The sequence below is a fragment of the Diplotaxodon limnothrissa genome, linkage group LG1 (genome assembly GCF_057381915.1).
Source record: "Diplotaxodon limnothrissa isolate DT_005_m linkage group LG1, D_limnothrissa_male_GT1.1, whole genome shotgun sequence".
NCBI lineage: Eukaryota > Metazoa > Chordata > Actinopteri > Cichliformes > Cichlidae > Diplotaxodon > Diplotaxodon limnothrissa.
This window is the reverse complement of record NC_140596.1, coordinates 21,476,223-21,496,461: the sequence shown is the minus strand read 5'-3', so window position 1 is coordinate 21,496,461 and position 20,239 is coordinate 21,476,223. Positions and strand designations below refer to the sequence as shown.

At 42.0% G+C, this 20,239-nt stretch overlaps 1 protein-coding gene across 1 annotated transcript in view; it reads right to left on the bottom strand.

The window, feature by feature from the left end:
- sbf2 (SET binding factor 2) overlaps positions 1 to 20,239 on the bottom strand; it is a 108,928-nt gene that overhangs the window by 33,522 nt on the left and 55,167 nt on the right. The window contains exons 10-17 of the mRNA XM_085378896.1: positions 19,506 to 19,583; positions 19,103 to 19,216; positions 18,197 to 18,325; positions 17,961 to 18,059; positions 17,604 to 17,808; positions 17,383 to 17,492; positions 16,027 to 16,176; positions 9,842 to 9,910 (exon numbers count right to left, since the gene is read on the bottom strand). Of these exons, the coding sequence (XP_085235022.1) occupies positions 9,842 to 9,910; positions 16,027 to 16,176; positions 17,383 to 17,492; positions 17,604 to 17,808; positions 17,961 to 18,059; positions 18,197 to 18,325; positions 19,103 to 19,216; positions 19,506 to 19,583 (954 nt within the window). The remainder of the gene's footprint in view (positions 1 to 9,841; positions 9,911 to 16,026; positions 16,177 to 17,382; positions 17,493 to 17,603; positions 17,809 to 17,960; positions 18,060 to 18,196; positions 18,326 to 19,102; positions 19,217 to 19,505; positions 19,584 to 20,239) is intronic.

The following is a 20,239-nucleotide window of genomic DNA, read 5'->3' as shown; positions in this document are numbered from 1 at the left end:
ATAACTTCTTAAACAGATAACAACTCCTACTGATGAAGCAGCACACGTTCTTGTGCCTACACTAGTGAAAAACAGTGTTGTTGTTTTTCACTAGTGTAGCCCAAGCAGTGAATCACCTGCTGCTTACAAAAACAGATTCTGAACATACTGTACCGTCCTCAGCACAAGACATGAACGTTGCTGCACACTGTACTGTAATAACACATGTTTAACCACGCTGGAAGTGGTGGGGAAGCAAAAAAATAAATCAATCACGCCACGAACAACACGATCCAAATACAAGCACGCCGTGCCATTAAATTATCATCACAAACCAACCGCCCACAACCGTCCACCTCCCTTCAAAGTCTGACAGCCATATGTAAGGCTGAAGGCTTTTATTAGATTAGCTTCTGAACCCTCCCCCTGAGCCGGACACAACACGGTGGTTTCTATTATCACTTTATAGTTTGCCTTTGAAGGATGAGAACTTTGGAGGTGGGGGTTACTGTAATTATAACAGACAGAACCAAAACAGTTTTATTCCCAGTGAAATGGGCCAGAAGCCAGAAGCCAGGAGAGCTGGGAGCTAATGCCCGCAGCTGCAAGCACATAGCACTGATAACGCAAGTCTTTCTGGAGCTGTGTCTTGTTAGCGGTTTATGGGTGTTAACAGGTCAGCGGTTTTTCTTCATAATTCAGACAAATGTGTTTTTCCGCCTTAATAACACATGTAATTGAAGAAGAGCTGGCAGATATGTCTTACTGTTTAAAAAATGTGTAGGTTAAACCTCTTGAAAGAAAGAATCATTCTGACATGTTGACACACAACCGAAGCCGAGCCCTCCTCCGCTCGTCTAATATTAGATTATCCAAATGAAACCGCTTTTTTGGGAAACATGACTCTGCTGAGCGCAGCAGATTTTCATGAGTTTTCAAGGTGTTTAAAATAAGAAGCAATAACATCCTGCTGGCTGATGACAGAGGCCAAGACAGATTCAAATGATCACAATTTAGAACAAGAATGTGAAATAACAGTGTAGGTTACTAAAGGTCAGCTGTTGTTGTTGTAGCTTTTTACCCTTTATTTAATGTTTTAGGTGCATCATTTTACATTGACTCAAACCATGAATACTGCAGTTATATAGTGCAGCTCTGCAGTGGTAGTGCAGATCCCGCACTGGTTGGGGCATTTCTTTGTGTCTCCACAGGTACCTTCAGCCCCACAGATTAAAGAGGCAGGATATACCATGCAATGAAAGAACTGATATGATATTAAGATATACACTCACTGACCACGTCATTCCACCTGTTCAACTGCTGTTAACTCAAATATCTAAATTAGTCAATCTCATGGCATAAAAATAAACACTGAGGCCTGTAGGCATGGTCAAGACGACATGCTGAGGTTCAGATGGAGGATCAGAAATGGGCACAAAGGTGAATTAAATGACTTTGCTGAACTGCTGATGAACTGAGAATTTCCCACACAACTATCACTAGTGTTTACTAGTAAATGTCTGGAGTCAGTCTGCCAACTTGAGGTCAGACTGCCTCGAGCTGACAGAAACACAAGAGTAACGTCAAGTAATTCACCTGTTAAAACTAAGGTAAGAGCATCTCTGAATGAACAACAAGCAGACGGGCAACAGAAGTATAAAACCAATGCACCATCATCACCTAAGAACGGGAAACTGAGGCTACCAAAACAGAAGATTGATGTCTGATGAGACTTAATTTCTGCTGGTACATGGCATGTTATTCAGTTCAATTCAATTCAGTTTTATTTATACAGTCCCAAATCACAACAGCAGTCACCTCACGGCGCTTTATATTGTAAGGTAGACCCTACAATAATACATACGGAGAAAAACCCAACAGTCATATCACCCCCTATGAACAAGCGCTTTGGCGACAGTGGGAAGGAAAAACGCTCTTTTAACAGGAAGAAACTTCCGGCAGAACCAGGCTTGTTTATGGACGTAAACAATGGTTTAAGGCTGCTGCTGGTGTCATGTTGTCAGGTATATTTTCTTGCCACACTTATCCATCCCTTTATGACCACAGCGTACCATCTTGTGATGCCACAAAGTTCAAATGATCTCAAACTAATTTCCTGAACATGACACTGTACTCCAATAGAGTGACTTTGGACTGGGGTGGAACAGGAGATTCACATCATGGATGTGCAGTTGACAAATCTTCAGCAAATGTTTGATGTTGTCAAACAGTTTAATATGGACCAAACTCTCTGTTTTGAAGGCAAAAGGGGGTCCAATCCTTGTATTTTCCATTTGTAACAGCTCCTCCTGCAGGGCCTTGCCATCAACTGTTCCTAAATGATGCCTCAGCACTATGACACACAGTTTACCTCTCCTTCCATTTAAACCACTCGTACTAGACACAGATTTCACCTGACGCTTAAATGCAAGCTGCCGGAAGACATACTTGTAGACAACATTAGGATGTCATTATGAGAACACGTGTAGATAAACTGTTTCCGCAGAGCTAAATTGATCACAGCTATAAATAAATACTGACAAATAGGAACAGAATAGCAGCCCCCTAGATGGTACTGTGTGCTAGCCTTTGTCAGTGTCTTGCAAGAGATGCTGCGAGGGAGTGTGTAGTTTGTGTAGGAGGGTCCGAGTGTGTGCGATTTGTTAGTGGCTGTACTTTCTTGACTTATCAGGAGTTTTGTAGGTCATTTCGACCCAGGTTGGCTCTTACTCATTTGTAAAGCACCAGACAGATGTGCAAGGAGGAAGGGAAAAGGGAAGGAGAAAAGAAAGGAAAGGGAGGAGGAAAGAATAGAAGGAAGCAAAGATGAAGGGAAGGAGGGAGCATACCACTATTAGCCCCATCTGGCTGTGTGATCGGTGAAGAGGAGGAATGCAGGGCTTGGTAAAAACAAGCTGAAAAAAACAAAATAAAAAAACACAAGGGGAGACAGAAAGGAGAAAAAGCCGTGCACAAGTCACAGTAATTAGGCTATCAGGATTTAGAATCCCACTTTGAACTCTGATTTTATCCAGAGGTTCATAATATGATTGATAACCGCCTCAGCCATGCAGCGTTATGCATGTCCGCTGTCTCTGAGATGGTGAATGTTGTCGCTGAAGGGAGGACGCACTTGCATGCAGACTGCTATATCTGATACGTCGTCAGCTTCGGGGCAGCAACATTATTTACGGGCTTTGGAAGAATTCATAGCATTCCTGAACTTTTGATATAAAAACAATCATCATTTCTGGAGCAGCCTTGAGTGAGAATGCACGCTTGACCCGAACACAATCCATCTCCGACTTTTGCAATTCTTGCACGAGTGCGCGCATTGCGAGGAGAGCTACTAAAGTCGTGAAGCGTCTAAAAGCCTGCCTTCAAATAGCGTATTCAAGTCAAACAAACAAAGAAACACATGCCGACAGTCATACTAATAAACATGCCTATCGTGGCATCCACAACTGTGCAAAAACACAATGTACAAGTAACATAAATGTTCCAAAAGAAAAATGAAAACACAGATACGGTGAGGCATTTTGGAGATAGTCAGGGGTCACGGAGTACGTCATCTTCCTTGTGGGGACAAAGTGGAGAGCAGTTTGACAGAACGAGCTGCCAAATGCCTCCAGGCATAAACTCTGGATGAAAGAATGCTAACAGTCAAGTGCTCTTGTTGTGCAAGTCATCCAGTCTTGTGTTTGGGTTTTCAAACGGCTGCTGCATTCAATCTGCATTTTCCCCCACGCGGAGGCATTTAATCTGGCGACACATTCAAATGTCAGGAGAAAGGGATCAGGTGGGGCAGTAAAAGGGCAGAATAACACTTCCATGCATCAATGACACCCGTTCATCTCCTGATAAACCCACATCTCACTAGACAATGCATAAGAGAAGACCTCGCCTTTAACAAATGGGCCGCTGTCCAAAGGCTGCGAGGCATTTAAATAAAATTTACCTGCACAGGCCAAATGACATGCATGATTTAGACTAGACATTCTGTAATATTTACACCGTTTTAGTGTGAGCAAAACATTCAGGGGAGGGATAAGCTGAGGGGAAAGCAAAACAACTTAATAGAGAATTTGGGTCAATAACATAGGGTTTTAGTGTGAATTATATGGCCAGCCATAAGAATAAACACGGTCTCTATCCAGCAGCTTCAGGGACATGAGCTGAGAGCGAAAGCGAGAGAGAGAGAGCGCGAGAGAGAGAGAAAGCTTCCCACATTACCCGACCTGGAGACTCGAAGGCCGTGGGGACAGTGCCACTGTAAGCATGAACACACTGTGAGCCTGCCAAAGTCTGGTCAAGAATATCAAACAGGAACTTGACCAATGTCTGACTCCTAACCTTGAACTAACAGTCTTTAAAGTGCACTGTCTGAACAGAGGAGGGATAATTTTTACCCAAAGTTTGGCTTGTAGTGCAAAAGGAAAAGTTTTTTCCCCACAGTGAGAAATGTGCATCATTGATTAAAGTGTGCTTAGACTCTGACTTAAATGAAAACAAAAAATAGAAACTCATTTATCTTTGAATCATTTTATATCAAAATTGCAAAAATTCCTGCTTAGGAGACTCTTTCAAGACTGTTACAATGGAAATTATTTGGAAACTTGGAAAACCTTTTCTCATGCAACAATGGTACTGGACTGTTACACTTTATTGCAACAAATCAAACTTCGGCTGTGGCTACAATGTGGCTTGCCATCACCAGTGTGTGAATGTGTGTGTGAATGGGTGGATGACTGGTTGTGTAAAGTGCTTTGGGGTCCTTAGGGACTAGAAAAGCGCTATACAAATACAGACCATTTACCATCTAAATGTGTGGTTTATTGGGACTGAAGCCTCTCATTTATACAATAGGTGCCTTTTAGGTGAGCATTCATCACAGCTTTATTACACAATTATGGAAAGTCCTGCAGAAGGCTTACTAAAGCAGTATTACTCAGGACAAGATAAATGACATGCTCTTGTTGTTTTGTGTTGGAGATGCTTATGGATAGACTTTGCTGCTTTCTGATGGTGCACTTATGTAATGAACTAAGACAAAAGCCTTCTAGGAACAGCTGGAAGCAACAGCCTGCCCAGACAGGTTAGTCTGAGTATTTCACAGACTCCTGGATTTTTAAACATTCAACGCAACCATCACTAGCATTTACAGCGGATGGTCTGAAAAAGAGCTTCAGTGGGCGGCACTGTCAGTCTTTTTGTGAAAATGTCTTGTTGATGCTAGAGGTCAGACTGCTTCGACCTGACAGAAAGGCACCAGCAACTCAAATGATCACTGGTTATAACTAAGGTATGCAAAGGAGCATCATCAATCATCAATGCACAACGCGTTGAACCTCGAAGCAGATGGACTACAGCAGCAGACGTCCGCAGCGAACCTGAACAATAAACGAAGGCTCCACTGGCTCACCAAAATTGGACAAGAGAGTCAGGTCTGGTCTTGATTTTTACTGCATCATCTGAATGATAGGGTCAGAATTTGGTGTAAACAATATGACACACAACATCCATCCTGCTTTGTATCAACACTGCAGGCCTTTGTCATGCTGTAATGGTGTGGGGGATATTTTCTTGGCATACTTTGGTCTCCTTAATTCAGAGGTTGGCAACCTGTGGCTGGTGAGCCATGGGTTATAATTAGGGCTAACCGTAACCCCCATTAGTACATATACTATATGTATTAATTTATTCTCTCCCATTACATCTGTCCTCCGTCAACCGCCTGTGTTTCTATAAAGGTTCCTTTGATGTTGAAGGCTGCCGACGCCTGCGTTAGTACCAACTGAGCATTGTTTACCACAAACTACCTGAGTATTGTTGCTGACCATGTCCACCTCCTGATGGCTGCTTCCAGTAGGAAAATGGACCATGTCACGAAGATCAAATTATTTCAAACTGGTTCCTTGAACATAACAATGAGTTCACTGTAGTCAAATAACCTCCACCGTCACCAGATCTCTATCCAAAAGAGCACCCCTGGGATGTGGTGGAACGGGAGATTCACGTCATGAATGTGGAGCCGAGAAACCTGCAGCAACTGTGTGATGCTATCATAAGAAAAGGTATTTTAAGATAATCCGGCCAAATATGTGCAGGGGCTCTTCAGGCAAACACAACACTAAAACAAAAAAAACGTGACTAAAGGAAGGAAAACGTCAGGAGGAAGGAGACAGTAGCCTTTTTCAGAAAAGACATTTTGAGCAGTCACTGTAGTAATATTAGTAACAGTTTAATTACTACATCCACATGATTTACAGCTTTGGCATGCCACAGTGTCTTTATGTGAAAGCAAAGTAAGAGCATCTATCAAAACTCCTACATCATGTCTTTCTAAGATTGTGTAGGGTTGAGTTTAGATTGGCACTATATGAGGGTTGGGTGACGAATATATATCGACTATCGTTTTTCCAAGGACAAGTTATTTATTTATTTGCCCATGAGTAAGCTTGCTAATAATGATGGAGCTAATAGAAGCAGTCAGAAAAAAAATAATAACGCTGTTTTAACAGCACCCTCTTTCATCTGCGAGCAAATGCACCATCCTCAGAGTGCGCCCAAATGCTTGTTGATGGACCTGCAGACTCTGGTGATAGCCTAGCATACTCAGCCGGATGGTGGACACGTACGTGCTCATGCAAGTTAGTCTTGCTTGAGTACTTTACTCGAACAATACGTCTGCACAAGCGGCACACCACTTTGGTTCCATCCTTAAGTTTGCCTCTTTCATCCCAAATTGGCGACTTTATATATATTTTTTAGTGCTGTCAGTGTTAACGCGCCGTCATCACCGATTAACAATTAACCCATCTGGAGCGCAGACTGAGTCAAAATCCCTGAAATGTCTCTATCAACGTTTTTCGGGCAGTTTGTCCAAAGTTCGTTCATTCTGCGCCTCAGATGGGTTGATTGTGTTAAAAATTTTAATCGCGTTAATCGTGATGACCGCGTTAACGCTGACAGTCCTAATGTTTTTTATGGAAATTAGTTTGTCCATGTTCGGACTTCTGTGTTGCACACGTGCAAATCAGTCTGTGCATGATTACATTGCTCCGCCCATCAAAAGGTCTGTGCATGCGCGAATATATTGCCCATCGTCGATTATTGGACTGACGATTGTCAGTTGGAAATTTTTTACATATCGCCCAACCCTACACTATATTAGAGATGGACCAATCCGATATTAGGTATCGGTATCAAAAATACTTTTTGATACAAGATTTTTCTTAGCTGCACACACAAATGTGGAAATAATGAATAAAAATATTAAACATGTACAGAAACATGTGAAACAGGGTATGGAAATCAATTGTGAGATATCAGATCATGCATGCCTCACAGTCCCCACCCAAAATGACAGCTGCTGCCATGCTCCATTACCACGCTTTGTTTTTCTCACATTTCCACTGCATGATCCTTGTTTTAGAGATTACAGACATTTTTGGCAGATTCCTTCGTGACCTCACTTTACTTTTCCCCCTTTGGATGAAACACAGCTCAGTGCTGTCATTAATTCCAATCATCTGTAAACAACAAAGAAAAATGGCTTTCTCTAAATGTCTTTACTTCTAACAAGCTGCCTGTGCCACAAAAGGCATTATTTTTAATCTTCTAACTGAAAAGGGAGGAAATCGCTGCAGTGTGTGGTAACTGTGACTTATGATCAGCTAACATAGTTGAGACAGAAACCACTTTGTAACGAGAAGTAATTTTACATGAGAGAAAGTTTCAGTCCTGGTGGGTTTGAAGAGAAACGAGAAAAACAACAAATATCAAACAAAGTTACATCAGCCTGTGGCATGTGAACTGAATAAGTCATGTGGTGGCACAGAGCAGGCCAGTTCCCAGTCCAGCCCATCAGGGTACAGCACTGGTATCCAACAAAAAGCCAGTGTGGACAGTTGTGTCTGTTCCTATAGCAACAAGTAAGCTGCAAGGACATAGTTGTGGTTGATTAGATGATTTGGAAACCAAAGGCCACGGCTGGCTTTAAAATACTGTGTGCTTCTAGCAGGGGTCGAAAAGTCAAGTAAGCAGTTCTTTCTCTGGTTATTCCCTGTGTAGAAACTTCTCTATTGTGAAGGCAATGTTAAGTTAAGGTCAACTACCACTTGAAACTCTTGGGCTGCCAGTAAAATTGATGATTGAGAGGTGTGTGGCGTGGGTCATGGGAAAAAAGAAGGTTCACTGACATGGACAAGCATGTAACAGACGCTGTATCCAGCTTGTGGTTACATTTTGACTGACATGCATCTCGCTACCCAAATATCTTCAATAAAACTAAGACAAAGCTTATATATCTGCATTTTATTAGTCGAAATCCGCTGTTACTGCACTTCACTGTTTATGCATTATCACACTTGCGGTGGCAGTTAGGGCAGGGCGAAGACAAGGGAAATGGTTAACAGTTCAGTTCCTTAAACCAGCTGTGTACACAAGCCCATCTACTATTCACAACAGCCAGCAAGAAACCAAAACAGAGAAATTCACAAGACCTCCAAAGTGGAATTACAGACAGTGATGGTCCAAAATACTGACAGGAACTGCCTTGTTTAATGTAATCCCCAGAGCTGATCTGTTCAACAGGAGTCAATGTTTGCAGGTTCAGTTTGATGAGATTTAGGAGCAACATATTTAACATGTTTAGGCTGACAGGTTTAAAAGAGTCCAGTCCGGTACCATCTGTCAATGCGCTGATAAGCTCAAATCAATAATTTATCTAAGATTGTTTTAAATATTTAGAGACAGTAGTTTCACTTATTAAACTAGACTATATGCATGGCTAGAAACCACAGGGGGTAAGTGAATATTTGCATACAGCTGTGTGGAAAAAGAAAGTTCCCAGGTATTAATGCAGTCATGTGAAAACCTAAGCACACTCCTTGATAGATTATATTGTAAAACCACCTTTAGCAACAATAGCTTTCAACGTGGTTGCAAAACAAGCCCAAATAATCAAATCACCCCTTCACCACCGTGGTTAGCAGTGGGTAGGTGGTCAGGTGTTTCTGCTGATATGATGGATTTCTCCATTTTGGTCTAACTGTCCAAAGGACATTGTTCCAGAGATCTTGTGGTTTCTTCAGATGCACTTTTGTAAACCTAAGTCGTGCTGCTACACAATATTGTCAACAGTATTTTTTCTTCTGCCTTCACAAGCTTATGAATTCAAGTGACATGCCATTCTTAATATAATCTTATGATGTTTAATATGATATTGGCCCTCGCTTTGCAGCTATACCAGCTTCAACTCTTCTGGGAAGGCTTTCTACAAGGTTTAGGACTGTGTTTATGGTCATTTTTGACGATTCTTCCAGAAGTGCGCTTGTGAGATAAGATGCCGATGTTCGACGAGAAGGCCTGGTCTCCATTAATTCATCCCAAAATTGTTCTATCGGGTTGAGGTCAGGGCTCTGTGCAGGCCATTCAAGTTCTTCGACACCAAACTCACTCATCCATTTATGAATCTTGCTTTGTGTATTAGTGTCAAGTCATGTTGAAACAGCAAGGGGCCATCCCCAAACTGTTCATTCGTCACTCCAGAGATCACGTCTCACTGCCCTAGATTCCAGCGGTGGGGTGCTTTACACCACTGCATCCAACACTTTGCATTGTGCTTGGTGATATGAGGCTTGAATGCAGCTTACTTACTATATCAATTCTTATCGAAGCATCAAAGGTTTGCCTAGTTCTTCACAGGACTGCAGAAAGCCTGGGGAAACTTTCTTTTTCACATAAAAAAGTTAAACTGATCCCTTAGATGACATAGACGGCATTGAGAAAACAGGTGGAGCAAAAGATTTACATTCAAGGCACACATTTCTATGCTTTGATAGAATTATTATTTCCTTACCCTGTAAAATGCTGTTGACAGGGGCAGCAGTGCAGCAGCCACCGTGAACTCCTCAGAGGTGGAGCAGTCCTGCGGGGTGAAAAGTAAGAGAGAAGTGAGAACAGGGCAGGAAACAAAGCATGGTGCGAGTCTCGGAGAGAACATCTTTTCAACCCTACTATCATCAGGTTTGATAACTTTGTGTGAAAATATTTTATGATGTCAACACAATTTTAAATTGCACAACAACAGCAGAAACATGGTCTTTGAGGGCTCTGCTGATCAACAGCTACAAATTAGCAATGCAGAAATGTGACTTTGGGAGAACTTTGGGTGGCAAAGAATCCATCTTCAGCATTTCTAACGTCCTGTTACATAAAGACACTGTTCTGTTAAATGTCAGGGCAAAGCTCAAAACTAGGCCTGCCAAATCCCCTCACTCTGCTCTTTTGCACCGTTATGACATATGCTTTCAATCTTCTTATATAATTCCTGCCTTGACACGACTGTCAAGTGTGTCCCAGTCTTCAATTTATTGATATTGATTCAGCTAGACTGCCATACAAGGCTAATTAAAAAAATAATAATCACAAAATGTTGCGTAAAGTGCAGTTATTTTGGCCATTAATCAAGCATCCACGACCAGCCAGAAAGCAAATTCAATTTTCTTTTTTTTATAGGTGTTTTTTTTTTTATTTCAAAAGGGATTGGTTGAAAATATTCCCTCTTTGACATTTACACACCATTCCAATGAGTCTCTGTATCTGAGACTGTTTCAGGTCAGAGAGGCGGTGCTTAACAGCACTTTTAAAAGGATGGCATTAAGACAAAAAAATCACTACACGGGAGGCTGAAGGTGGGAGGCGCTTAGGGGCCCAAACTAAACTTTTCTTACACAGACCATAGAAAACAATGGGGAACAAAAGAAAAAGAGTTGAGTTGGACTCAAAAGTGCTTCACCCACAGGAAATTGGTACTTATGTGCAGTAAGCTTTGTTGGGATTTATTCGTTGAACTCTGCAAATGAAAACAGCCAGAGGAAACTTGATTTAAGACCATGTACAAACAACAGCACTGATTTTGACCTTGTGCCGCACCGGATAACCCCGAGTCATTAAAAAAAACCCCAAAAAAACCCCTGTATGACAAATGTTTTCATATTTAATGTATTGGTTTTGGACCAACGTCACGTGAAAACGAGACTCTTAAAACCATGACTGTGTTCTTCAAAAACAACATACTATCTGAGTGCTTCATTTTGGAGAGGGAGATAGGCGGAGGAATGCTCCACTTTCTGATAGTGGTCTGTAATGGGGGGCCCTCTTGCCGCCACTCCTGAAAATGCGCACAGGCAAGAATGTACAAAGGGGAGAAAATGCAAAACACATGAAAGCCAGTGCCCCCCCGTCGACAAAGCAACACAGTTTCTGCTTTAGTTTTCTTGTTGCTAGTTTTTTTCCTTCTTCTTTGCAGTCATTGGGGCTGTGGTAAAATGTTCCAGCTTACTGGAGCGGCACCAAAGCATTGTTTACCCAGCATCCTCGACAAAGCTGCAGGTCACTGGAGTTCATGGACCCCAGACAAAATAGAACAACAAGTGGAAATGCACAGGCAGAAGAGTGTGACTATTTTACAAATGAGTACTCTTCCAAGGAAAAAAACAGAAATTTAGCGGTGACCGGAGCCTTTTTAACCAAAATGGTCCAAGAATGGCTGGAGGTGGGAAAGGGGAGGGGTTTAGATACTTCACCATATCACCTTTCATATAAAGAAGACTTAATCGGCTTCACTTAAGCCACACTTAACCTCCACCTTAATCTCCTGTGAGCAGCCAGAGAAGATAAGTGACAGCTCAAAAGCTTTTGAGGTCGAGTAACAAAGTGAAGAGATAGCAGTGAAATCTCCAGCAGATTAGACTGAATGAGTGCTTGTAGTCCATCAAACACTTGACAAAAAGTTACTGCATTAAGCACTCAGTCATTCTCACAGCGTCCACACGGTTCATGGTGGGGAACTCGTCCTTAACATATGTTATTTGGGTTTTCAAGAATAGAGGGAGAAGATGATGTTGCGGTTTGCACGGACACCCTGCAGCCTCCATTTCCTTCCATTATTTACTATGTGTCTAACCTTTTTCCCTCATTCTTTAGCCTGCTGGAGCTATAACAGCGAGGATGACTAACACCGCTATTCTGTTTCAGACACGTATGCACTGGACAAACACAAGGAGGCTGTCAGCATGTGACACAAAACGCTGTAGGATGTGAGCAAACACTAACTTCCTGTGTTAGCACCTTCCAGGAAAGCTGTGGGATGACACTTGTGGCATGCATTTATGAGACTTTCACGGCAGAGGGCAAACAGAGCAGCGCCTGCCTCATAGCCTATTACTGTTAATTGCGTCTGGAATTACGAATAGGAAAAGGAATTAGGCAAAAATAAGCAACATAGCTGACATTTGTGTCACCCGGATGAGCAATAAACAGAAATTCCGTAGTGAAAGCAAGATATCCGATTAGCACTGATGTTTACCTGGCCACACTGGTGCACATCCTTGAGAAACATTTATCCGAACATGGGAATGATACTAAGTACAGATTCCCAGTGACCAGTGAGTTACATAAGGCAGTCCATTAGGACCACTAAGGCAGACAAGAGGGCATTTTCTCACAGCAAGAGACTAATTTATGAGCTAAATAATGTACAAATGTAATCACTAATAACTATTAATGGAAATGTTCAAAGTGATTAAAGTGCAGCGGGTAGAAATTAAGCTAGAGGGGGTGGACGGGTGAGGGTAAAGGGTACATCAGCGTTCATCAGCTCAGATGTGGCAACATGCAGTCCATATAGGACAGTTAGATGGAGTTCACCCTCCACCCGACAACAACATCTATGCTTAATATGCATTACTGTACACTTTTCCATGTCACACGTTTGAGGTCGGGATCATAAATGACGCATGGACTCTGCGCCGAGGCGATCTCTTCCCATAGACCTCGGACTCTGACACCCTCTCACAGTAAACCTCCATTCGGAGCGTGTCCGTGAGCACCATCATGACGCTGCAGGCCATGAGAGAGCAGAGCACAGAAGGCTAATAATCCTATCAGACAGGAAATGGTTGGAATGCCAGGACACATCCACAGCAGGGCTTGTTCCCCCACATGGTTTGCGCAACTTTTACTTCTAAATGCTAGAGCATTGACCAGCGCATGCACGCACATGCGCACGCACACTCATATAAATGAGCAATTACCATAAATGCCTCAATAAGGGGGGTATTACTCATGGCAGAGAAACACAGCAGAGATAAGGCCAACAACAGATGTTTAAACAGGAAAAAATGCACAACTGTAAATTTCTTACAGACACTCACAGATTGTTAGCGCGCCTAACAAGATAGCCAAAGAAAGAAAAGCTAGTTCATACATACTTCCAAGGTACAGTTTCATCTGATTCCAGCGCCTCAACCTTTAGCCTACTCTGTGGCGCACACATCCTGCTAACTCTTTCAAAGGAAAACTCTGATTGTAACCAGAAAACAGAAAAGTCACACAGCCGTTGACAGTTTAACGATAAATCTTGTAAGTGGTTTCTTAATGATGATGTCACTGCAAATCAACGTGTCAGATCAACACACGCGCCACAAATACTGAGGCGGCCTGTGGCTGTCATCACGCAAGAAGCATGAACATTTTTTGCAGAATAGGTCACTTTGGCTTTGTGAAGCTCTGAAGGACCTTTGAACACGCACACACAGACACAATCCGGCCGGCCGCGGCGCGCTCTGTGACATCTTTATGGGGTCCTTGTTTTGCTGGGTATTGAAACAAAGGCGACGTAGCAGAATTTAAAAGTAATAACTGGCCCCACATCTTAAAATGTATATTTAGATGCCAGACGAACACAAGACCGAGAGCTGCAAGCCAACCTGGCTTTGAGACCAAAAACAAACAATAAAATCTTTAAAAACAACAATAAATGATTCTAAAATTTTTAGAGAAAGGCTGATTACATACTTTGTTGCAATTCATCAAAGTGTACTCCACGTCTATATTTGTGAAATTATTACTTTGTCCTTTGGGGTACTAGCATTTCAGCAAACATGTTTTGTTTTTATTCTTTTTAAACATGTTCATGTCTAACATGTAGTTTACAAGAGCAGAACAAATGAAAATAGTGAATATTAGCACAACTTGGATGTAGGTTTACTTGCTTGAATTGCAGACAGCACTAAAGATACAGATGACCTATTCATTTTCCTAGAGCATACCTGTTCAACAGGTTCATTTGTTTGGGTGAAAGAAAAATTTAAGCCCAGGTTTGCAGATTTTGTTCTGATGGTGAAGACCAAATGACGCACCAGCTTTCATGTAACAACATGAAACAACATGAAAGCACGCATTTGATTTATACTTGAGATAGAATTGAACTAAAGAGGCTGTGCAAACGAGATTTTGGTTTTATAAAGCCTTGGTAAATGCAGACCAGCGATAAAGTCTCTGATCCTGAAAATGAAGACAACCAAATGCCAACAAACTACTTTTCTCTTCCTGTTCTCGAAAGGCCAAATTCATCAAAACTCCATTTGAACAACTCTGAAGCAACGTGCACATTTTGCACGTCCCTAGCAGATGGTGGGATTAATTGGTTTTCTGTTATTTGGGGGGGAATGACTGGAATCTCAAGTCACTCTATAAATGCTGTACTTTTTGACTATTGCTTACATTTTTAAAATCCCTCAGATGGGTTTATTCACACTAATAAAACAAGGGGAACTACCAATTAAGACCAACTGCTCCGTTTGAGTAAAGCTTTACAGACTTTTTATAAGCTGCAAAAAAAAACCAAAAAAACAACCACACTACGTACTTGCTTTGACAAAGAGCTGAACCACCAGGAGGGCACGAAGAAGACACAAACACAGTATCTGATTAACATTGAGAAGCATTGTTAGGTCTTATAGGTCATAAGTCTCATGACACAAGGCCAGACAGTTGCAAATAAAGGCAAACTTTATATGGCTTCAAAGTAGATGTGCCTGATCACAGCTTTTACTTTGAAGATGAACTTTCTCCTTTTCCGGTTTGCATAGCATTTTTTTTATAGTTTCACGATGGCGTGGAGTGTTTTGCAAGTTTTTGCAGACGGGATGGCATCTTCCATGAAAACCAGCAACTGCAACCTGCTAGAAACAAAACAATCACAAGGCCATTTTGGATGCACTACTGTGTACGTCTTTACGACCAATTTCACGCTAAAACTACCAACAACCACTCACCAAACAGTGATGGGATGCACACGCGACTGGAGGTTACCAGCAGGCAAGGTCACTTATCGGTCTTCAAACTTGCATGACTGGGTCTTACCGATTCAATTTCACAGCGACTGCAAGCAACATCCATTGAACAATCGCAGTCTATTGGGGAATATGCATTCTTCCCTCGTGACCAGGGTTTACTAAGTGGTCGCCAACATGTCCCTAAGCCTGTGTGAGACCTTAAGCATTACTATCTGACTCTCTACAGCTAATCTTTTAAACTCATAAAGTCTACTTTGTGATACTGAACTAAAATATTTACATGGATCTGAAAAACATTTTCCTGTATATCAGCTTTAGAAAAAGTGCTTTGTTAAAATAAATCTCAATATTTTGTGGGAATAACACGGTAAATTTGACATTCACAGTTTGGGGACGACAGCACTGAGTGTCTCAGTACAATTTCAGACTTGCATTGTAAGGAGGAAAAAATCCTTTAATTCATATAAAGTTTTGATAAAATGCATTGCTTTATAAGGCCACACAGTCTCTAAGCCATCAGGTTTGTGTAGTTCATTCATTATTTACTTATTCACCATCGATTTTCTTAGAATAACAGAAAAGCTCGTAATCCAAGATGATGTTTAAATTGACTTTTTTGTTAAAAGCAACAGACCAAACCCAAATCTGGAACAAATAAAGACTTTACAACATTTCAGTACTTTAAACAGTTGATTGATTATCAAAAATTCAGGTATTTAAATTTCTCGATTAGTTGACTGATTGTAGAACGTGACCCCCGCATTGCAGGGGGGAAAAAATCCAGGCTTTTCTAAGGCTGACTGCTTCTTCCTATCTGCATGGAATATTACTGTGCATGTTTACAGTACAGATGTAACAGTCTGTGACTTATGTTGGCAGGTTTATCTGTCACGTCACTGACCTGAAGGGCACAGTTCATCATACGAATGATGTAGTCAAACTGTTGGTGGTCCAGTATGGCGCGGTTCTGCTGAACATGGAGACTGAGCTCCTCAGTCAGACATTGGCGGGCTGCCTTGCCTTTCAGCGCACGCAGTGCAGCCGGCAGCGTCTGTTAAAGTGAAGAAAGAGGGAAAGAAGGTTTTAGAAAGAAGTAACAGACCTGTGAAGAGAAGTCAATTAGCACAAGAAACAGGAAACTATTAGTAATTTAAAACTGTTAAAAAAACTGAAGACAGGAAACCTTCATTGTATAAAGTATTTGTCAAAAGTGACATTCACTACAACAACTACAGGAGCACCTACAGTGCTATGAAAATTATTTGCTCTTTCCGGATTTATTATGTTTTTGCAAAGATAAATAAATATAAAATGCTGTTTCTTGCAAACCTATCTGGCCCTATGTGAAAAAATAAAATTCAAGCACACTTGGGTTATGCAGCAGGACAATGATCCGAAACACAGCAGCAAGTCCACCTTCGAAGTGGCCTAGTTAAAGCCTGGACTTAGTTTAAACAGGTCCTTCATGTTGGAAAACTGTCCAATGTGGCTGAATTTAAACAAACCTGCAAAGAAGAGCGGATCAAAATTCCTCCACAGTGATGTGAAAGAGTTATTGCAAATGCTTGATTACAGTTTTTGCTGCCAAGGGTGCCGCAACCAATTATTAGGTTTAGGGGGTAATTTTACTTTTGTTTGATGAGCTGAAACATTTAAATGTAACAGATTTCCAAAAACAAACAAACAAACAAAAAAAACAGGAAGAGGATAAACACTTTTGCACAGCACTGTATGTATGTCAAAGACTTACAAGTTCACGGGGTGTTCAGAGAATTCCTGCTATGCATTTTTACCCTGTGTGCATGCAGATGCAGGTTCAGGTTATATAACTCCTGTATGAAGCTATAAGGATACATAAAACAACTGGCACTCATCCCATTTTAAACACACTGGAGTCATATTGGACTGAATGCTCACCTATGAACTCCTACAGATGAGGCTGTAGTGTGGAATATAACTTTGAGGAAAGATTCCTGTTCAGCATAAATACTTGCAGGAACAAACAGATCAGACAGGAATTGATCAATCCCAGTTGTAATTATTGCTTGGCAGCTTAGCCTGGCACAGGGATGCAGAAAGATTGATCACAGGCCTTATTTACTCCTGCTTCTAGGTGTCTGTGTACCAGCTGGGACATAATAGGACGATAAAGCTATGGAGAGACCCGCTCCTAAACGGCCTGAAGCTCTGGTGTTACCCAAAGCACGGGTGCCTTATGAACTTGTTTAAAGGTAGAAAAATAAACAGTGTGCATCACCTTTTCAGTCTCCAGAGTCTTGTTGTAAAAGATGAATGAGATGCAGTTTCTCACGACCTCCAGCCTGCGAGCGCTGTTAAACACAGAGTAACTCTTTCCCATGATGGATGCTGGAAAAAGCAAACAGATCGTTGATGAGTCATTTTAATTAAAAATTTACATGCAAAAAATTCTGTGAAATGTATTTTTTGCGCATAATAAGGTTTTAAAGTGAGTCATACCAACAGGTGGTCCAGCGGGTACTACACACTTTTTCTCAGTTCGTGTAGGAAGAGGTGCGCTGCTGTGTTTTGCTGTACCCTCCTCCATAAGCTTCTCCACCTTTTCTTCATGCAGCACGGGAAAAGGTATCTGGTGCACGCGCAGGTGGGATCCCTCAGACGGCCGAGGCACTTTCTGGAATGCCATGTGGGGGTTTGGGTTCTCCTAACGTACAACAACCAGGAAACAACATGGATTAATGGGACAGATTTGGAGCAGCACACATGCAGAGCAGGCTAAAATGAGGAAATCAGACGTACACGGCACACCAGCACAACAGAGGAAACTTAGCAGTCGTTTGTTGCACGAGGACTTACATTTCTATAAAGCTGCTCGGAGAGCTCCCTGATGTGCTTCTGAAGCTTGGCGGGGTTGACCTCCTCTTCCTTAAAGCTGTCAAAGTCCAAGGCCACCAACTGCAAAGCACACCAACAACAAAGAAAACAAAATGTAAACTAGAAACAGGGTCAGTTGATTGAAAAGGTGTTTATGTACGAGCCTCTCTATTTAAAGTTAAAGGCTAAGGTTTCGGTGGTGCGTCACGGTACAGTACCTCATCAAACAGATCGCAGGCTCGGTAAGGTGGACCCCTCTCTGAGACAAAGCCGGCAAAGGCCATGCCATCCAAAACCTTGGTCAGGAAGTCATTCTCAATGAGGCCTCGCTGGCCCAGGAAGGCAGTCTGGATAATGTCAGATTAGAGCATTCACAATCACAAACCTTGTTCATATGGATTTACTACAGACTGCACACCAAGCAGCCATTTTTAGAACATGATCACAAAATATCTCTGCAAGGGGGACTTTTATATTGTTGCAACGTGGGCAAGTTCTTCAGTGTGCGGAGAAAGGGAAATAAATCCAGTTAGAAATGACTACATGCAAATGAATTTAATTTACTTTACACATAATTATATGTGCCTGTGGCTAGAGGAGATAAAACAGTTCACTCGAGCCCCCCACCTCCTGCTCCAGGATTCCAGGCGAATAAGCAGAGCTTTAGTTTATAATGCGATCCATGTGGGGTACTTTGAGGGTGATTTGCTGATGGGTTACCACGGAGACACCACAGACACGAACAAACAAAAACCCCGGCGCAAAACAAAAATGTAAACCTAATACGTTTCATATGGCTCACTGCCGGATTTGCCCAAGGTTACGGGACTGTGTCCGAAGCTTGGATAAACAAACGGATACCATCAAGGAAGAGTCACGAAGATTCTGTGACACGTTTAAAACAACACGCATACACAAACGCACGCATTAGACACTTCTGACAAGTTTATCTGTCAGGTCTTTATGTGCGAGTCCGCCCACACTGCTGGCTAAAGGAGCGCAGGCAGATTGATGGAACGTCGTGTTTTCTAGGGAGGAATTGCTTAACGAGCTTAATCAAAAGGTCATATATTGGCAAAAATGCTAATTTTAGCCCCGGGAATTTCATGACCTGGTTTTATTACCTTGTGAAAGTGGATCACGGGTTCAGAATGGATGCGGATGAGCTGCAGGCAGGACCTGTAGCCCTGAAAGAGTTGTGCAAACAACCTGAGAAAGACTGCTCTCACCTCCTTGTCCTGGAACACACACACACACACACACACACACACACACACAACTCATCAAGCAGCTATGCCACAAATGCAGTCTGATAAGGTAATTATACAACAGACATGCTTTTTTTTTTTTTTCTTCACTTGGGTTATGGGTTACCGTCAGTTAGTACCCCCACTCCAACGCTAACCTCCCTGTGATAAGAAACCTTTTCTGGGCAGCCCGTCCTCCTCGTGTGGGAAGGAGAAGGACATCACTCCTTGAGACACTGAGGAACTTAAATGAGGCCAAATGTTAACCCCGCTGACTTACCAACAGCTTGAGGTTGGAGGGTGCGGTGCGAGGTGGGGGGAACGCGTTGTCCGCTATCTCCAAATCCGGGTGTAAAACCTAAGAAAATGAATTTAGATTCAGACGATACATTTGTTTTCGTTTATCCCAAGCATTTATGGAAAATAACTTGGAATGATTCCAACATTAACTTAGGGAATGCTGCGGGTGCACAGCGAGTGACCAGGTAATGTGGTAATCAAGAAGTGCCTTATTATTTCATTAGGAAAGCAAACATTTTATTAAACAAAATATAAGAATTAGCATTATTTCTCTATATATGTGTAGTGATGTGTTTGTCTTTGTAAAGGATGAAATGACAGGTGACTTCTTGTGCAATCAAAGAGCTCTGCAGCACCTCCTGCAAAAAACAAAAACATTACCTGATCATCCCTTCAAGTTAGTCTCCCTGTGACTTCTAGGAAACATACGTTGCACTCGGGCAAAGTTCAGTTCACTCCATAAAAGTCCTGCTGTGACTACCTGCATGTGACAGTCTCTGATGGCAACTGGATCATGTTGTCTGTGTCAAAATACACGCCTTCAACCATTTTTGATTTTCAGGAAGAGGAGAGTCTCAGAGTGTGGCCGGGAAAAAAAATAATCAAAAAACAACACGTGGCACAGATCAGATCAAGTGTTCTTCCTCAGCTGTCTCAGGATATTACAGCCAGTACTGATTCTCCAGCCTGTTGGGGCCCAAAACAAAAATACAC